The sequence below is a fragment of the Aspergillus pseudoviridinutans genome (genome assembly GCF_018340605.1).
Source record: "Aspergillus pseudoviridinutans IFM 55266 DNA, scaffold_9, whole genome shotgun sequence".
Taxonomy (NCBI): Eukaryota; Fungi; Ascomycota; class Eurotiomycetes; order Eurotiales; family Aspergillaceae; genus Aspergillus; species Aspergillus pseudoviridinutans.
Genome location: NW_025091289.1, coordinates 514980 through 534159, shown reverse-complemented (window position 1 = coordinate 534159; position 19180 = coordinate 514980). Strand labels below are relative to the sequence as shown.

Below are 19180 nucleotides of genomic sequence, written 5' to 3'. Positions count from 1 at the left end.
GGAGATTGCGAACTTGACGGTTTGGCCACAGAGGTGGAACTTGAAGATGTGGCCGTAGATTGGGAACTTGAAGGTGTAGCAGTCGAGGCAACGGCTTGACCGGACGAGGAGGCCTTGACACTCTTGCTGCTCGAGTCATCGCTGCCCAGGAAAGGGGCAGCGTCCTCGCACTGGAATCCCTTTCCACTCAAGGAGCCCTCGACGGAAGGTCCGGGGAGAGGAAAGTTGACTTCCTGGCCCTCCACTGTCTTGCACTTGCCGGGTCCGTTGATGTTAGCCTCGAACAAGGGTGGAAGGCTGTCAAAGCCGCCATCCCGGCGGGAGAAGGCAGGAGACAGGTCGCGGGCGTGCTGACGTGCCTGAGAACCACCCTTGACGGTGACCATAGCACAGTTCATGTACATCTCGCGGTTTCCGATCTTGTTGAACCATGACCAGGCCAGGAGGGCCTCCCCAGACGGGGCGTCCGAGGGAATTTGGAAGTTATACTTGGAGGTGAGAGGGCATCCTCCGAGCATTGAATGGATGACTTTGAAGGTCTTTCCCTTGTCATAAGAGAGAGAAATCTGGCAGGACCCTCCGCCGTGAGTCGCGCTGCCCTGCAGTTCAAGCTCGTATGTTTGGCCGGGCGTATAGTCAGCGACAGATTCAAAGGGATCGTTGGCATATCCCTTGCACGGGTAATCAGATCCATCTGTTGACAGGGGGTTGGTGTAGGAGTAATCCTTTTGATCCGAGTCCGGGTTCAGCGGGCTCCGAATGGGATACGGCTTCGACATCTGCATATGTCCGGAGACGCATGATGCCAAAAGGGCTGAAGCCACCAGAATGCCCTTCATTGCGAGCGCAACCCTACGATTATCCGTGGTTGAAAAGGAAGATAATCGAAGGCGACTCTGTATTTGTACAGTTAGTAATGTCCGGTCAACAATAACCGCAGTGTCTCAGGGATTTGCACGAGCGACAAAAGGAAAAGCAAAGGGCTTCTCTTCTGTGCCATGGGCTCACACTAGCTAGACATAGGAACAAGGAGACTCACCTACGAATCTTCAGACTACCACGATTGCCAGACACACAGCTGTAAAGAACAAAGCTGGCAAAGATGAGGAGAAGAAACAGAGGCCAAGAGCCAGCTCCTTATGATCGAGCAGGGGCTTCCAGTAGATCACAAGGTGGAAGTTGACTGAAGAAGTCCACGAACTAGACTCTCGTGCTCCGCAACTGGAGAGACAGCCTCACATTTTGTTTTGCTGGTTGCTGAGCAGCCCTTTTAAGTCACTCAACACACGAGCTGGTATGTACCTTTGTAAAACTCCATGGCTCCGGGTTTCAAACTATAGCCATCAAGAATGAACGCTGGATGCCATTGTCTGGTCCACTATGGCGTCCACGAGTGACAGCTCAACACTCTGTTTTGCGGAATGAAGGAATGCTGGAGGGTCAACAGACCGTTTACCAGTAAGCATCGAGGTCGCTATGGCCTTGGATACCTAGCCCGGGCCTTGTCAATTTCAAACGAGGCAGTTTCCAAGCCAAACCCCATAATCGCCGTGCGATATTTTGACGGCAGGTATGATCGCCTGCTGGTTGTATATGGAGACTGAGGGCCTTCCATGGCATTTATTGTCGTTGACGATCACCTTTTGTTTCTTAATTGGGAATTTGAAGATGAAGATCTTGATAAATGTAGTTTAGATGATGTGGTATGAGCCGGTTTTCATGAGATAGAGGAACAATTGTGATGGAATAGAGAGGTAGAAGACAGTCACAGTTGTAGCTGCGGGAAGTTGTAGATGGATACACTCTACCTATACACTACAGATCTTGGCAGTGACTAGTGCCTCCGGGAGCAAACATGCGCCCCTGAAAGGCTTAAGTTGACCATCAGCATCCAGCCTCCGATCCTACTAACGGGTCTATTAAGCAGAACCCGGCCCTGACTTGCACATTTGCTTCAATCTCGTCCTCTGCATAGATAATCCTGACCACTCGTTTTCTGCCGTTTGCATTTAGACCCATCGTTCGTTTTCCTCGGTTTCTTGGCTGCTTCTCTCATTTCTGCCACCGGACCCCGATCGATCACCGATCAAGGATCAACGATCAACAATCAAGAATCATCGATCATCGATCATCGATCGCAGAGAGAAAATGATCGGTCACCACAGTTAGAACTCATCATAAATCCCACCTGTTTAACAGCAAGTCTTGCTGGATGTTTCTGCGGCCTACTGTTTCCCAGCAGCAGAGGATATTAGCTCATGCTCTTCCCTTCCAACATGCCGCAGGTTCCCATGGTGGCCTGGAATTTGGCCCGCCGCAAGCTTCKATTCGCCACGTCTCCTCGTCACGGTGGATAACTCAATCAGCTTCCGTGGCGAGCCAAAGTCTTTCTTATCCTCTAGCCCAGAGCAGTGGACGTTCCTTGCTTTCTGTTCGCACTGGACGCGTTTCCGGTGTGATTGCGACACATTCCTCGGCTGGTCGATCGTTTAAACTGGTGGCCGCGCCAGCTTTTCCTCCTTACCTGCCTTCGAGAGGATCGTCGTCGCGGCCTTCGGAATCTGTTACCATGCCAGCCAGCGCGGTTGCGCGGGATGACACCCTCGAGATCGGATTTGTCCCACAAGCATCAAAGTCAAATGACGAGCCATCTCAGGACGTTCCTTCAGATCCAGAATCGGATGACGATGTTCCTGTTGAAGCTGAGGAGCTTCAGGATGCTCTCTCGCGTCCCCCACCTGTGAATAGTAGCTACCTTCCTCTCCCCTGGAGGGGCCGATTAGGCTATGTAAGTCAGGTTAATTCGCGCATTCTTTCGGATGCTGGCCCCTGTGTAGTCATGTTACTTATGGTGTGTAGGCTTGTCTGAATACATATCTACGGAACGCGAACCCGCCAGTGTTCTGCTCTCGGACCTGTCGCATTGCGTCCATTCTCGAAAACAGACACCCACTTGCGGATCCCTCACAGCCGCCTCATCCGACCAAGAACCGGCCTGATCGGGATCTGACGCCTGATGTTGCCCGCGGACAGGCTTATGTTGAGTCTCTGGGGCTCGCCAATGCGAGAGATCTCATTAAGCTCCTGCGCTGGAATGAGAAATATGGCATCAAATTCATGCGGCTGAGCAGTGAGATGTTCCCTTTCGCCAGCCATAAAGAGTATGGCTATAAACTTGCCCCGTTTGCATCAGAGGTTCTCGCTGAGGTTGGACGTGTGGTTGCCGAGCTTGGTCATCGAGTGTCCGTACATCCGGGCCAGTTTACTCAGCTTGGTTCGCCCAGGGTGGAAGTCATTGAGAGCTCGATCCGCGACCTAGAATATCACTCAGAGATGTTGCAGCTCCTTAAGTTGCCTCCGCAGCAAGATCGTGACGCTGTCATGATCCTCCACATGGGTGGTGTATTCGGCGATAAAGAGGCCACACTGGACCGGTTCCGGGAGAATTACAAAGGTCTTTCCCAGGATATCAAGAATCGGCTCGTCCTGGAGAATGACGACGTAAGCTGGTCAGTGCATGATTTGCTGCCCATTTGTGAGGAACTGAATATACCGCTTGTCCTCGACTTTCATCACCACAACATCGTGTTCGACTCCACCCAAGTGCGCGAGGGCACTTTAGATATCATGGACCTTTTCGACCGGATCAGGGTAACTTGGACACGTAAGGAGATCACGCAGAAAATGCATTATTCTGAACCTGTTTCCTCCGCCATCACAAATCGACAGCGGCGAAAGCACAGCGATCGTGTGTCCACGCTCCCACCATGCGACCCCACCATGGATTTAATGATCGAGGCCAAAGACAAGGAGCAAGCCGTTTTCGAATTGATGAGGCGGTTTAAACTGCCTGGGCATGACCTTTTCAATGATATATTGCCCTACACGCGAACCGATGAGAACAAACCTTTCAAGCCACCTCGCAAAACCAAGAAGAACGGAGGGTTCGTTGACCTCGAAGCTCATGTCCCTCCTGTTTCTACCGTTCCCGAGGAAGAAGTAGGCATGGGAGGTCCGGAAAGAAGAGTGTATTGGCCACCAGGTATGGAAGAGTGGCTTCGGCCGAAGAAGATCATTCGTGTCAAAGCAGGCCAGAGCTCGGCAAAACCGAATGCATCGAAGAAGGCAAAGGCAAATGAGGACTCGCCGCAAATAAAGGACGAGGATGCTGATGACGATGACGAGGGGCCAGCGACTCCGAAGCGTAAGACTTCTCGTCCACTCAAACGCACTGCGAGTGTGAAAAAGCAGACAAGCAGGAAACGGAAAGCTTCACCGACTCCGCCTTCTACTCCATCGGTCTCTGATGTCGAGGGTTTAGATCTGGCGGAACCGCCCAATCTTTCTCGTACTGAGCCTGCCAATACCCGTCGTAGTCGACGCGCAAAGACCGCGAACAGGGTTAATTACGCCGAGGAGAGCGACTCTATATAGAAAGATAGCTTCACCTTCAGGACGAGCCATTGTCCTCAATGACTGCCGGGCCAGTCTTTTGTATAAATAAATCACATTCAGTCTCATACATGTATTATAATTGAATATGTGAAAATCACGCCTCGACGTAAATAATAATAATGTTTTGACAAGATTCCATCATTTTCCGTCTCACTATCTATCTAGACCGTTAGTGGTGCATCTGCGGCCGATGATGAAATGATGCCGCCGGGCCCTGTTCCGCTTCTCCACAGCTCAAAAGGGCTCAACAGCAGCTCTTAGACTATCTATCTAGTTCTCATTTTCTGCATCCCCGTCGATTCTGCCGCAGTTCTTGCCTTTTAGATCAGCATTTGTTCGTCATGTTCACTTGATCCTTGATCACATTTACTGGGAATCACAGCCCACACAAGCTTTAATCCGGCGACACCTAAGCACAGATCTCGGACAACCTTGCCGCCAACAAAGCTCATCAATCGGGGACACCTCTTTTTTCTACGACCTTGAAGTTGATAGTATCAAGCTCTGCTTGTATCCCCCGAAGTAGATTCCTCCCATATCGACCCTGGCTCCCAAAATCTATCCTCGCAGTCGTTGGCTAGCGCCCCCGCCGACTTCCCAGTTCAGGCGTCAACCCCTCTTTCGGTTTCTCCCCTCGCTCCTTCGTCCCTCGAATCGAGACCGACAGACCAGGCCAGGACGGCTTCTTCGTTTCTTCCGTCTCCTCATCGGCCCCCACGCCACCCGCCGCGCTCAGCTGCGCCTTTGGGGTCTGCGGCACGAAACGATCCCCGCTTTCCGCCACCGCGCACAAGCAAGGGTCTATCGCGCCATCGTTCGGCAGCAAGCAAGACGGGCACGTAGACGAATCTCGGGCAAGAAGGGTATACTTGAGCTTCTGCTTCTTGGGCGGAGGGGACCGGCCAGGAGACTGAGTGCTGGCGCTGCTGGAGGGTCGCAGCTTGTTCCGCGCGTGAAAGGTCTACGAGCCGAAGGACAAGTCCCGGATGCAGCTGCAAGATCCTCGATGTCCCAGTACGAGTCGTCCGCTTCTGCATCGTGGGGCGCCGGGAGTGGCGGGCGGCGCAAGAAAGTCTACGAATATCTGAAGGCGGCTAATGAGCTACGACAGACGTATACGGCGCAATGGACGGCGCAGAGGAATAACCAGCGTGATTATAATGAGGAATATTACAATACTCCCGGTGCGTTTTCCGATGTGGAAATCACGCGGTCTGGAAATGAGGAGATGGTTCTGTTCCCAAGCTACGCAAGGAGACTTGTGAAGGGCAAACGGCCGGAGGTTCAGGCCCGCCAGCGGCGCGATTCGACTTCGACGATTGATGAGTACCGCGGTGTGCCGGACGATCCGGAGCCCGCGTCCGAGTGGACACGATACGAGGATGAGCATGCAGTTGTGGGTGTCGATGTGCGAGGCTGGGTCTACGCACCTCACCGGGGGCCGATGACGCGGAAACATCGGTTGCTGATTGCGCTGGCGAGGAAGTTGAGCGGGATACCTGCTCCTAACAATACATCGGCCGATGATGGCAACGCGACTGTAGCGGTTGGAACTTCTACGAAAACGGCCGGGGCTAGCGAAGAGGAAATGGTGGATCAAGAGATACAGTCTATTATCAAGAACGCAGAGAAGAGCGCAGATCCCGTCTGGAAGAGCAGTGCTTCTGGTGATCGCAGTTCAAGTGCTTCGTCTGAGAAGGCCGCGCAACCCTCGCAGTTGAGCAAAGATGAGCTGACAGTTGCGAATGCGCATCTCATGGAGAGACTGCGCCCCTTTCTCACAAATCCAAGGGCCGCAATGCCTGTGACAGTCTTCTTCTATAACGACGAGCAAAGTCAATCGAGAAACATCATGACAGACGAATCGGGCCACTTCAATCTCCGTGCAACGCTGCCGTTTGTACCAACTCACATCCGCGTGTTGGCCTCAGAGGAACTGTCCGCTACAAAAGAGATTCAAATCATCGAGCCAACAGGAGTCAGCTTGATCAGTGACATTGACGACACTGTGAAGCATTCTGCCATCACAAATGGCGCGAAGGAGATATTTCGGAACACATTTGTCCGCGAACTGGCCGACCTCAGTGTCGATGGTGTCACTGATTGGTACAACGAGTTAGCCAAGATGGGTGTAGAGATTCACTACGTCTCTAACGCACCATGGCAACTCTACCCGTTGTTGGAACGTTATTTCAAACTGGTTGGACTTCCTCCCGGGTCCTTCCACCTGAAGCAGTACAGCGGCATGCTACAGGGGATCTTTGAGCCTACAGCAGAAAGGAAGAGAGGATCTCTGGAACAAATTCTGCGGGACTTCCCTGAACGCAAGTTCATATTGGTCGGCGATAGTGGCGAGGCAGATCTAGAGGTCTATACTGATATTGTCTTGGCGAATCCTGGCAGAATTCTTGGCATCTTTATTCGTGATGTCACCACGTCAGACCGTAAGGACTTCTTTGATAAGTCTGTCGATCATCTAGAAGGCGTCCCTGCCCGGAGTCACAGCACTCCTCAACTTATCGACGACTCAGATGCGATAGCAAAGCGACCCGCGTTGCCGCCTCGTCGGCCCCGTGAATTCCCAGGGCGGTCTACAGAAGCCGTTAGTATTGATAATGGCGACCTGATCGATCTACGGGACGAACATGAAGGGAAAAGCGTATCGGCAGATGCGCCCAAGCCCGCAAGCTTCCGTACGCCGCCCATGAAACCGGGCAAGCCCTCCTCTCTTCGAGCTGTGACAACCAATTCGGAGTCGACAGAAAAGGGAGCTCCTTCTCCAATTCAGGATATCATCCGGCGCAAACCTGTTCCTCCAGTACCCCCTCGCCGTCAAATCCCAACAGATCAAGAGAAATCTTCGAGCTCCCCTAAAGCATTGGCACGGAGTACAAGTTACGCTGGCGGCGTCCTGAATGCAGTCCAGTCGGTCACAAACTCCCTCCCAGCGGCGACAAAGCAGTTACCGTTCCGTCCCAAGACCTCTGACGGCAATGGCGCGGTTGATCCACCATCTGATCCGACGAAGTCGGCGCGTTCCAAGCAAGCCCCTCCGCCTCCACCACCGCGGCGCACAAATACAGGGGCTTCGACTGCGACTTTGGATAGCCCCGGTAACTGGCCAGCATCGCAGAAAATACAGTCATACCCAGCTTCCGCCGCTGCCGCGGCGTATCAATTCGCGTCTGAACGTCTCAATTGGTCCGCGTCGCCAGCTACTTCTTTGCGGTCCAGAGCTTCGATCCCATCCTTGAGTCGTTCCAGCACCAATCCTGTGAACAATCAATCAGACTCGTCATCTGTTCCCCCTCCTCCGCTACCTAATAAGAGAGAGGAGATGTGGCGGCGGCGGTGGGAACGGGCTAACGAGCTCCTAGCGGAGCAGGGGGTAGTGTTGGGCAGCTGGCGTGTTGGGAAAGATATGAAAGATGTCAGTGTGTGGCTGGTACAACAGGCCATGAAAGACGTGCAGAATGATTCCAATACGCAAACTGAACCGAAGGCATGAAGTTTCTTTTGCTTCTTGGACAGCAATATACAATTTTCTCGATGTATATATAGCATACGTGATGTATACCCACCATATGATAGATCATGACATGAACAGCGTTCTGACCGTGTACTTCAAACCGAGTGTGATAGAATAACCATCCAGCAGTTAATAAATATCTTTTTTGTAAATGGACCAATTGTTCACTAATCTCAGGGCTTCGTGTCTGCCAAATGCGCCAAGAAGCTGAACTGTCCCCTGAACTTCCCAAAAGGGTAACATCCTCGGCTCACGGCTATCACAGGAAAATAACTAATCATCCCCGCATGATTGGCAGTCTCTCCAATCCCCCAGTATCTATCTTTATTTTTTTCTCGCAACTCGATCTCAAACCAGTCCAGACTAGTACTGACGTGATATTCTTTGATTGATCCTTACTTCTGCATATATATCCGAAGATCTTAATCTTCCATAGACCTCCTCCCTCGCCATGTCCAAAACCTTCACCCGCGCCGAGGTCGCGAAGCACAACACCGAGGACTCCCTCTGGTGCATCATTGACCACCGCGTCTATGACCTGACCGACTTCCTGGACGCCCATCCGGGCGGCAGCGTCGTCCTCGCCCAAGTCGCCGGCCAAGACGCGACAACAGACTTCTACAATCTCCACCGACAAGAGGTCATCGACAAGTACCGCGACCAGCTCTGCATCGGCACAATCGAGGGCGAGACCCCCGAAGTCATCTCGCCCGAGCCGGGCAGTCTGAGCACCGTTCCCTATGCGGAACCGCTCTGGCTGCGGCCGGAGTTCAAGAGCCCCTACTACAAGGAGAGTCATCGGCGGTTGCAGCGGGCGATGCGGGAGTTCACGGATCGGTATGTGACGCCTGAGGCGCAGGAGAAGGAGAGGGATGGGACATATATCAGCCAAGGGTTGATTGATAAGATGGCCGAGGCGAACGTGTTGGCTATGCGGTTGGGCCCTGGGAAGCATTTGCATGGACGGAAGTTGTTGGGAGGTGTGGTCGATGGGAAGGAGTTTGATTACCTGCATGATATGATTGTTGCGCAGGAGATGGTTCGGAGTAACGCGAGAGGTGGGTGCATCTTTTCTTTTTCTATTTTTTGCTCTCGCGCACTGGGATGAGGGCGATGGGCTGACGTTTGGCAGGCTTCCAGGATGGAAACATGGCCGGAATGGTCATTTCGTTGACGGCGGTCCAGCAGTGGCTGCGCAATGCTCCTCTGCGCGAGAAGGTCACCGAGGAAGTTCTGTCGGGCCGCAAGAAGATGTGCCTGGCTATCACCGAGGCATTTGCTGGCAGTGATGTGGCCGGTCTCAAGACGACGGCTACGAAGACACCTGATGGAAAGCACTACATTGTCAATGGCACCAAGTAGGATTCCCCGCCGGATAAAACGCTGTCTCCATGATGCTAATTGACCTACGTTTAGGAAATGGATCACCAACGGCATGTTCGCTGACTACTTTGTCACCGGCTGCCGGACCGAAAAGGGCTTCACCGTGCTCCTGATTCCTCGCGGTGAAGGCGTCGAGACCAAGCAAATCAAGACCTCTTACTCCACCGCGGCCGCCACGGCATTCGTCCAGTTCGAGAACGTCAAGGTTCCTGTTGAGAACCTGCTGGGCGAAGAACACAAGGGTTTTATCGTGATCATGAGCAACTTCAACCACGAGCGCTTCACCATGGTCTGTGCCGTCATTCGCATGTGCATGACCGTCACGGAAGAGTGCATGAAGTGGTGCAACCAGCGCATCGTCTTCGGAAAGAAACTCATCGAGCAGCCTGTCATGCGTCAAAAGTACGTTTCTTTTTTTGCCTCTAGCTTGCTTCCGAAAATGATTGTTGCTAACCGCTGATACCAGACTCGCCCGAATGATTTCTCTCTGTGAATCCAATCAGGCCTGGTTGGAATCCATCGCTTACCAGATGTGCAACATGACCTATGCTCAGCAAGCCGCGCACCTCGGCGGTCCTATCGGCCTCCTCAAGTCTCACTCTACGCGCTGCGCGCAGGAAATCGCGGACCACGCCACGAATATCTTCGGCGGTCGTGGAATAACCCAGACTGGGATGGGCAAGGTTATCGAGATGTTCCACCGGACATACAAGTTCGATGCAATCCTCGGTGGCACGGAGGAGATCCTGGCTGATCTCGGCGTAAGACAGGCCATGAAGAAATTCCCCAAGGCGGTGCTGTAGACGGGTCGTGCACCCCTGTGGCCTTCTATCGTTCATTCTATTTGTAATTATATATCTTGTTCTTGTTCTCGGATAGCGTTGCCTCTTTCTAGATATCGAGCTCCTATACCAGTTAGACTCGACATGCAATCAACCAGATACATCGTTACCTCAATCCTCAGTACTTAGTGTCTCTCTTTCTCCTGCTTTTTGGCCTGACAGTCAGGACCCATACTTGTCTCAACATGACGAGAAATCCAGAAATAGATCCACCATTACTTTGAAGAAATCATGGCAAAGGTCGCGTGAACCAATAGTCTTCAATATAGTCAACGCGTGGCTCAGTTCGTATTGGAACTTTCATGAGGGCCAGTTTATCAAAAGGTGGATTCTACCGAGCGACACCTGCCGCTCGGAACGACCGAGAAAGATGTGAGTCATATAAAAATGACTCGCCTGTCGGGGGTGAGGCATCCGATTCCTATATACTGATTCTGAAGCGCGAGTTGAGGATATTGCCTGATCAGGAAGGTCAGTCAATTCCGGGGTGGGCCTGAGGTACGGTCCCGAGATCTCCACAGGATGGGGTGGAGCAGAACGCTGCCACTTGTCGAGTAATTTCCGTCAACTTGAGTAAAGAGCTTCTGCTTGGCCGCAGGACTCTAATTGTAGCTTACCTATCGAAATGCAGTTGGCGTGTCTTGGCGAGAGGCGAGTACATGCTTCGGGCTTGAAAGAATGAGGTATTGTTTTTTGCTTGTCCATGTGACAAACTGACGTACTACCAGAGTGTCGAAGCTTCGAGGTCCCCTGCGGATGCAACTCTGGCGGGGTTAGGAATGGAATGTGTACTTAAGCACCATGGAGCACCCTTCATCTTTGTGGGATATGCGCATTTCAATTGTATCTGCTTCTTCCTACGGTCGACAAAATGGAACTGCTACAAGTCTCTGGTGCAGCATATTACGATTCCTTGCTGGGTCGTCGACCGCAACACCCTCCCGAGGATTTCACTCGCATTCTTTATATTCCTCGTCACAATTCAGCAACAGTGCACCTCCCGCTATACGATGTCGCGGAGCAGTATCGCAATGCTGTCAAGGGATGTGTCCTCAACAGCAGCCAGTACGCTGTTCAACTCAGTATGATGGAGAAGCCGCGAGACGATGGGATGAACTGTGAGGTGGCCTATCATGCCAACCTGGACAGAATCGCGACAGACGAAGCGCCTATTCGATTGCAAGTGCAGCGGAGATCGTTGTTTGAGGATGGTGCGGCAATAGCACATGCGTATGTATTCATCTAGGCTGTTTGCAATGACTCCACCGTTCGCTTGTAATGTTGACCGCTGGAATGAATAGGTTGACCCGTCTGCCGCCTCATGATGGATGTCTAATCGCTATCGGCAACGGTCAGAAAGGAACTGACACATATTGCACGCTCATGGAAGCCTCCTTCCCGATACAACCGAGCATTCGAGGAAAATATAGCATCCCCCATCCTTATTTCACGTTCCTGCTGCCAGGGAAGAACAACAACCAGCGGATAGTCCAATGGCAGGTCCGCCCCAAGGAAGATAGCCTGCGTCGATACACATTAGTTGAAATCGGTGCGGCGTCAGAGAAGCCTGACGGCGCGCTGCCAGAAGACAATGTGCGAGAGCCGAAAATTCTCGCAATCTACCATCATATCGGGATCAACGTGTGGTTGCCAAAAGATTTCAGCGAAGGTGTGCTTCTTCTTCCAGACAAATCAGGGGCGGAAGATAACGAGCGGGAGCTGTTGATAATTGCAAGTCTATTGGCTTTGCTTGGGCAACTGCGGGAGCAAGCGCGGATGAAGCCGCAAAAACTGAAGGGTGCCCACTCTCGAAATTCCCGAAACATGTTCCAGAAGGCAATTTCTGTCATTCATAGGCATTAGCCATCAAAAAAGCACCAATTAATTGTTAAATGGTTGAGCGAATCATACCATGCCTGTCATATAATCAGATAATCATGCTGCTGTGTCAATTCGGGCGAATGAGTCTGTAATCAGTCAGAGACCTGTGGAAAGGAAGGGGAGAGAAGAATTAGTAGACCGCTTACGAAAGTGGTCCAGGAAATGTTCCGATCATCGCCAGGGGCTTGCGCAGCCCTCGCAGCCCAGACCTTCTCTAACAATTCTCGAGGTACTGGATTGCGGAACTCAGATCTCCGCTCAATCTCATTCAAGCGCGCGATGACATAGTATTGAGAGTGAGGAGAAAGCGCATCCGATCCAGCCATGAACAGGGGGAAAACAAGAAGCTCAAGGAGGCAACAATCTGAGGGGATTCTGGCTGTAGCGTCTAAGATCCTCGCCACGCACTCCTGTACTTCATTGCTTCGGGGTTGTTGTAATGGGTTTAACAAACGAAGGATGCGCAGAATGCAAGCGTACTGAAACGCCTCCGCTGTGGACATCCACCGAGGATCAGAGCTGGGATATGTTCTAGCTGTCCTGTCGAACGAGTAGAGCTCATGCTTTGCCGATTGCAAAGCAACGTGATACTCATCCCATGATAACCAGCCGAGATTGTATTCCTTTGCCTTTTCCAGGGCTGCTCCAATAACCAGGAAAATTTCCCTGGGGCATCCGTTAACTAGCTCGAACTTTTCATCGGTGGCACTGGCGACGGTTTGGCGAATGTCCTGAGAGAAGCACAATCGTTCAGGACCAGCAAAGGCACGAATGATGTCAAGCCTGAACAAATTTGAATAGTCAGTGGACAGGCGTTAATCATGGCACTGATTGCAAATACCAAGCCAAATTTCCCAGGAAGAAGACCGCTCGTCGTCGCCGACTATTCAGCCCATCTGCTAATAGTAGCTGTTTGCATACAGACATTGCCCCCGTAATGTGTATGCCATGGGTAGAGATACCCGTCTCAGCAATCTTTAAGCTAGGTCAGAAGTTTTCCGAAGGAGCGAGCTGACACTGCAGCTTTCACCATTACTTACGTCGTGTAGAAGGAGAATCTGGATTATGGCGAGAACAGCATCTTGCTCGTCCTCATGCAGGAAATTAGGTCCCTGACTCTTCCTGATTTCCTCACTGAGAGCGCGTATGGCTCTCAGCCGATACTCGACTGCAGCCTCCTCATACAGAGACATATTTTCTGTAAGTTTGCCAAGATGAGAGGCCGAGAGCCCCAATATGGCATATAACAAGCCAATCTGTTTTCTCGCCAACGGGAGTATATAAGCTCGGTAAGGATTACTGCTAGTACCACCTATCTCAGCAATTTGATGCGGGCATATGAAGCTTTCATCTGTGCCACTCTAGCGTCAGTGTTTCTACCCTCACAAAATCCAGACAATAAGAGCTTACAATGCGATAACAACATCTCCGTCTGGGTGAGATCCAGTATCTTTTGAATGTCGTCTGGCAATTCTGTTGCGCTTCTGCTAGGCTTCTTGGAAGACGGTTGCGTTGTGACACCCTCTGTCCGTCCAGGCGTATCCGAGCGCGGTGTTGCGGTAGTAGAGACTTGCTGCGACTCAGCAACACTAGCCTTAGCTTTGGTGTTCCTTGGAGTTGGCACTCGTGCGCCTTTCCACCTTCCCCGACTAGCGATTCCGCAGAATCGGTACTGGTCGGGGTACCCGCCGCATTCTAAGCCTTTTGACATGCAACGTTGACACTTGGGTCTACCGCGATCACACTTGCGGCACTTTTCCCTACATGTCTTGCATGCAGGGCCTGCAGCGGTACCTAACATCAGAAGTTGTTGGCTATGGTTGCACAGCATAAGATGAATATATGGGGACAAACCAGCTCGTGGCATTCCGTAGGCGGCGGTGGCACTTCAGAAGGTGTGACTCTCGACTCTCATTGAACAAGGCGAGGTGTCAAGGAAAACCTAATTTTAAAAGGAGGCAGTGAAACGACAATTATATCGCCAATCATGTTCGATTGAAAGAGTTCGCTAAGACAAATATAGAACGAGCAATCCAGGTGTTGGCCTTTTGTATATTTACCAACTCGGCTCCACTTCAGTCGAAGGTGACTAGTTCAGGATCGATAATACTACCACTATCTCTGGCTGAAATCGACAACAGCCATCGGCTTTCAACACTTGTCTTCAAGTAGTTATTCAATGGCTTGTAAGCCAACATCAGCCTCATGTGGTTGCAGTCAGTTGAGGCTGCTCCGTAAGCACTTCGAAAACACATATCGAGCTAGGCAGCATTCGGTAAGGTGTCAGGCCATGGTAGAGCTTCTTTTTATCATTTTGCACGTGAATGTGGGGTGTTTGCATCATTTGTCTGCTTATTGCTTGTCAGCCTTCCTATATCTCCGGCCCGTTTGTCGCTCCGGTCATTATTGACGCAGCGAGCTGATGCCTACATCAGTACTTCGCCACTACCATTTATACCTGTCCTACCTTTGTGTAAGACAAGCATATTTTCCATTGATACTTTGACTTTCACAGCTAAGAAAATGACTGAACGCACGAACACGCTCAACTCTGACAATGTATTAGCCCTTGCTGCGAGGGCTCTTCGGAAAGACAATGAGGGTCAGCTTAGCCTCAAAACACCCTACGAGGCTATTGCGCTCATCGGTCATGCTTGTATGAAGGCAGTGGACTTCAGGCTTCTCGGGCTGGGAGAGGAGCACACCATAGGTCTGCAACAGATTTATTTGTGACATGTCAACTTTCACTGTTGTATCTTTGGGCGCATGTAGCTAACGTATCCGTTCGTAAGCAGAAAGCTCGACTGAAGACCAGACCTTACCCGCAGAGTGGAATGCTAACGATACATATTCTTTTCGCTATGCCCATACTCAATCCTCCATGCAGTTCTTGCTGAAGATCAGTCGATTGGGGAATAATGCCGTTATCCTTGCCTTGGCCCTAGGCGATGACAAAACCTCATCTTTTGATCTGCCAGTTAAGGACTACATTTCCGGGTCCGCCCTTCCTATTACTTCCACAGACGACTTGACGAAGACCCTAAGGGATGTGTTCATTTCCGAAGCGCGGCTGAATGACTTGATTGGGCTGTTTAAAATGAACGTGATTCTGAAGCTAGCTCCTGGCTTGTACAAGGAAGGATACGAAGACACCACTCAAGCCATACGAGAAAGGCAGCAAGAAAGGCCACCTCAATATGATCCCTTAAGGGACGATACACTACCTCAGCCTGCACGCCCTTATCCATATGATGATCCCCTGGCAGCAGGTCCTCGTCGACCTGCGCCCCCAGGCGATTTTGCTCCCCCAGGATTTGAAGATGAATATGAGATCTACCGTCCTCCTCGAGGATATCCCCAGGGAAATGGTGGTCGTAATCCCTTGAGTATTGGCGATAGAGATTTGTATCCTGCCGGTCTCGGTCCGAATGACCCTATTCGAGGAGGCGTTGGCCCTGGTCTCGGAGGGGGAGGCAGCGGAGGCGGAATGCACCCAACGTTTGACGACCCCTTGTTCGGTGGTCGCCGAGACGGTGGTTATAATCCGCAAGCGCCCCCTGGATCTCGATATGATCCCGTAGGCCCGGGAGACCCGCAATCCGGACGAGGGCGTGGTCCGTTTGGAGGAGGCTCTGGAGGAGGCTCTGGAGGATTTCCAGGATTTGGCGGAGGATTTGGCGGTGACATCATCTAGGCGCGCGGCTAAGCAGTAAGCCTTTTGTAGCTGACAAGACGGTCTAGGGTAGTACTCCTTGCTAGATTTACGACAGAATGCATAATGAAATTAATCTATAATTGAAGCATCTACAATCCGCGAGTAATTCAAAATTAACTCTCTATAGTAGCAATGTAATCGCCCTTCTTGGCGTTAAGGAAGCCAAGTTGGTCGGGATTCGAGTTCCTGGAGATCGTGGAGAGAGGGTGTGGCTTAGACGAGCCAAAGTGTGGCGCATGCCCAACACCTCCTGGCGTCGTCCAGCACAGCACAGCACAGTACAGCAATCCCTCCCCTACACACCACCAGGTCGCTTTTCTCCCAACCTTCGTCTCTCATCCATCCCACTGCATCCGATTTTTCCCCCTCGCCCGTTGAAGCTTATATTTTTCTTATTCAATTCTATATCCTTTGTTTTGTGGATTCTTGCATCATCACAACTGAGAAAATCCCTGGTCAGCCTCACGAGACCGTCCCCTCCCAGTCTCCCGCCCCTCCTCCACATTTGCAGTTATCTTGAGCTTGTTGTCGCCCAACACAATGGATAATAACATGGAAATTGATCCGGCGCGGTCACCGGAGCCTCATCACCTTTCGCCCACAACCGACCCTGGGTCCATACCTACGCTCGATGGGTGGATTGAAAACCTGATGGCTTGCAAGCAATTAGCGGAAGATGATGTTCGGAGACTTTGTGATCGAGTGCGTCTTTCTTGATACGTGTTGTCTCCGACATCACTGTGATAATGAAATCTAATTGACGTCTGCGCGTTCCAGGCTAGAGAAGTTTTGCAGGAAGAGTCGAATGTGCAGCCAGTCGTATGTGCTTCCCTCGGCCTGTTCTTGCTCTGTCATTCATGCGGATCGCTCGAGTTGTTGACTTGAATTCTCAGAAATGCCCCGTGACTGTCTGTGGTGATATACATGGTCAATTCCACGACCTAATGGAACTATTCCGTATTGGAGGTCCTAATCCTGACACAAACTACCTCTTCATGGGTATGTGATATTACACCCTTGATTCGTCCTTTTTGTCTCCGTGCTCCGTGACTCATAACAGACTTGCGTCTCCAGGTGACTATGTCGACCGTGGCTACTACTCTGTGGAGACCGTCACGCTTCTTGTCTGCCTCAAAATCCGTTACCMCCAGCGAATCACCATCCTCCGAGGAAACCACGAGTCCCGCCAGATCACACAAGTGTATGGGTTTTATGACGAGTGCTTGCGCAAATACGGCAATGCCAATGTCTGGAAATACTTTACCGATCTTTTCGACTACCTTCCTCTCACCGCTCTCATCGAGAACCAGATCTTCTGCCTGCACGGCGGTCTGAGTCCCTCCATCGATACTCTCGACAACATTCGTTCTCTGGATCGAATCCAGGAAGTTCCTCATGAAGGACCCATGTGTGATCTGCTCTGGAGTGACCCCGACGACCGATGCGGCTGGGGTATCTCTCCCCGTGGTGCTGGTTACACCTTTGGGCAAGATATCTCGGAAGCATTCAATCACAATAACGGCTTGACTCTTGTTGCACGAGCACATCAATTGGTTATGGAGGGATACAATTGGTCGCAGGATAGAAACGTGGTTACCATTTTTTCGGGTACGGCCCCTTTTCCCCGCTCGTGTCTATGCCTACCACTAACGTGCTGTTCTCAGCCCCCAACTATTGTTACCGCTGTGGTAACCAAGCCGCGATCATGGAAATTGACGAGCATCTGAAATACACATTGTATGTTCCATTGAAAAGCGAAAGACCGTCTTGATTGTTTTTCTGTACTAACCGATTGTCTCAAAGCTTACAATTTGATCCTTGCCCGCGCGCGGGAGAACCAATGGTCTCGAGACGTACACCTGATTATTTCCTGTGATGTGATTCCAATAGACAAGCTTTTTCATCACTACTGACAAGTTGAGCTTCTTATGACCCTTCGAGAGGGCTACTGGGATGCTGGGAGCATACGGAAGGATCCACTTGTCACAATAATTGTATGTCCTTATTTCAGGCCGTGTTGATACCAATTATGAAAATAAAAGACGTTCGCAAGAATACTATCGTTCTTCCCTCTACTCTCTGACCTTCGATTCTGCCGCGGTCGTGGCGCTCTTTAGTTGCCATCAGTGTTGGTAATATCTCAGAGAACTTCGTCTGCAATGCTTTACATAGCACCTGGAGATTTTAAAAGCAAACCTGGAGGATATTAGCTGATCCGAATGGAAGCAAACAAATGATACTCACCCCCATCCAAGTTGACGATTTGTCCGTTAATATAGGTCCCAGCCTTGCTGCAGAGGTAAAGAACGACACTGCCAACATCGGATTCCCGTCCCACGCGGCCTGCACCAAATTATCAGCTCACTCGAGTCCCCAAAGCGCAAACACCTGACTCCAATAAAGCAAGTCTCACCTGCCGGAAACTTCTTCCCCACATCTTCCTCCTGCCTAGATTTCCGATTCTCATCAAACCTGCCCATACTGATCTCATTCGGAAAAACGCCCGGCGCAATACAATTCACACGAACCCCCAATGGGATAAAAGTATGCGCCCACTCTCTCGTCAGATGTATCAGCGCCGCCTTGCTCGAGGAGTAGGCAAACTGGCCCTGCGAATGGGTCTTCGTCACCCCCGCCACACTCGCCACATTCAGCACAACGCTCGAATGGCCCGGTGCCGCTTTCGCTCCTTTAACAAGGAGCGGCAGCAGCGCGGCAGTGAGGAAATGGTGCGACCAGACGTTGCCGGCGTACGCGATGCGCCATGCGTCCGCTCCGTCGCGGGTCATCCATCTCGAGACGGCGTCCGGGTCTGTGAAGTCGATGTCGAAGGATGTGGCTTTCGCGCGGGGCTCGCTGGTGACGCCTGCGCTGTTGATGAGGATGTTGATGCCTTTTGATTCGGCTTTGGTGAGCTCGGCTGCGATGCCGCGGATTCCGTCTGTCGTGGAAGTATCTCCCGGGAGTCTGGAGTCAGTATACCCTCGTCAGCAACAAGCGTCCGGCCCGGGAAGTGCGGATGATGGGACGGGACGCACGGTGTGATCTGTCCGTTGAACGAATATTTCTCCCCAATCGTGTCGAGGATCTCCTCCCTCGTACCGATGATGTAGACTCGAGCGCCGTTTGCTGCTAGTGCCTGCGCGGCCATGAGGCCGACGCCGTTGCTTGCTCCTGTGACGACGGCCACGTAGCCCTTGACCTCGAAGAGGGTGGCTGCTTCGAGGTCATGGGCATTGATGTCTTTGAAGTTGTATGGGGGTGCTTGATCCATCTTGCTAGGGATTTTCGGTACTGCAGATGGATAGATACCAGTATGCTGGGTGCTTTGCGGAGAACGGGGATGGATGACACTTTTGTAGGAATGATCGCATG

The 19180-nt window shown here is 51.6% G+C and overlaps 9 protein-coding genes across 9 annotated transcripts in view; 6 read left to right on the top strand and 3 right to left on the bottom strand.

Annotated features, from left to right (window-relative positions):
- The window catches only part of Asppvi_011012 (putative extracellular protein), a gene marked incomplete at both ends in the record, with an annotated part of 3986 nt that extends 3147 nt beyond the window's left edge, over positions 1–839 (bottom strand). The window contains one exon of the mRNA XM_043306848.1: positions 14–839. Coding sequence (XP_043162783.1) covers positions 14–839 — 826 coding nt within the window. The remainder of the gene's footprint in view (positions 1–13) is intronic.
- Positions 840–2212: 1373 nt separating this feature from the next.
- Positions 2213–4434, top strand: Asppvi_011011 (UV-endonuclease UVE-1; the record flags this gene model as incomplete). Its single annotated transcript, XM_043306847.1, has 2 exons — positions 2213–2788; positions 2860–4434. The coding sequence occupies 2 exons, from the start codon at positions 2213–2215 to the stop codon at positions 4432–4434; spliced, it is 2151 nt and encodes a 716-aa protein (XP_043162782.1).
- Positions 4435–5461: 1027 nt separating this feature from the next.
- Positions 5462–7963, top strand: Asppvi_011010 (phosphatidate phosphatase App1 family protein; the record flags this gene model as incomplete). Its single annotated transcript, XM_043306846.1, has 1 exon — positions 5462–7963. One exon carries the CDS (start codon positions 5462–5464, stop codon positions 7961–7963), a length of 2502 nt encoding a protein of 833 aa, XP_043162781.1.
- A 472-nt stretch (positions 7964–8435) lies between these two features.
- Asppvi_011009 (acyl-CoA dehydrogenase family protein) lies at positions 8436–10170 on the top strand (the record flags this gene model as incomplete). Its single annotated transcript, XM_043306845.1, has 4 exons — positions 8436–9042; positions 9117–9342; positions 9401–9769; positions 9834–10170. 4 exons carry the CDS (start codon positions 8436–8438, stop codon positions 10168–10170), a joined length of 1539 nt encoding a protein of 512 aa, XP_043162780.1.
- A 910-nt stretch (positions 10171–11080) lies between these two features.
- Positions 11081–12072, top strand: Asppvi_011008 (uncharacterized protein; the record flags this gene model as incomplete). Its single annotated transcript, XM_043306844.1, has 2 exons — positions 11081–11439; positions 11511–12072. The coding sequence occupies 2 exons, from the start codon at positions 11081–11083 to the stop codon at positions 12070–12072; spliced, it is 921 nt and encodes a 306-aa protein (XP_043162779.1).
- A 56-nt stretch (positions 12073–12128) lies between these two features.
- Positions 12129–13283, bottom strand: Asppvi_011007 (uncharacterized protein; the record flags this gene model as incomplete). Its single annotated transcript, XM_043306843.1, has 4 exons — positions 12129–12176; positions 12237–12873; positions 12932–13065; positions 13131–13283. 4 exons carry the CDS (start codon positions 13281–13283, stop codon positions 12129–12131), a joined length of 972 nt encoding a protein of 323 aa, XP_043162778.1.
- Positions 13284–14613: 1330 nt separating this feature from the next.
- On the top strand, positions 14614–15784 carry Asppvi_011006 (proteasome inhibitor PI31 family protein; the record flags this gene model as incomplete). The annotated part of the gene is made up of 2 exons (XM_043306842.1): positions 14614–14800; positions 14886–15784. The coding sequence occupies 2 exons, from the start codon at positions 14614–14616 to the stop codon at positions 15782–15784; spliced, it is 1086 nt and encodes a 361-aa protein (XP_043162777.1).
- Positions 15785–16345: 561 nt separating this feature from the next.
- Positions 16346–17576, top strand: Asppvi_011005 (serine/threonine-protein phosphatase; the record flags this gene model as incomplete). The annotated part of the gene is made up of 5 exons (XM_043306841.1): positions 16346–16507; positions 16583–16624; positions 16699–16804; positions 16880–17413; positions 17470–17576. 5 exons carry the CDS (start codon positions 16346–16348, stop codon positions 17574–17576), a joined length of 951 nt encoding a protein of 316 aa, XP_043162776.1.
- Positions 17577–17969: 393 nt separating this feature from the next.
- Positions 17970–19079, bottom strand: Asppvi_011004 (uncharacterized protein; the record flags this gene model as incomplete). Its single annotated transcript, XM_043306840.1, has 4 exons — positions 17970–17980; positions 18050–18148; positions 18219–18772; positions 18844–19079. The coding sequence occupies 4 exons, from the start codon at positions 19077–19079 to the stop codon at positions 17970–17972; spliced, it is 900 nt and encodes a 299-aa protein (XP_043162775.1).
- Positions 19080–19180: the final 101 nt, after the last annotated feature.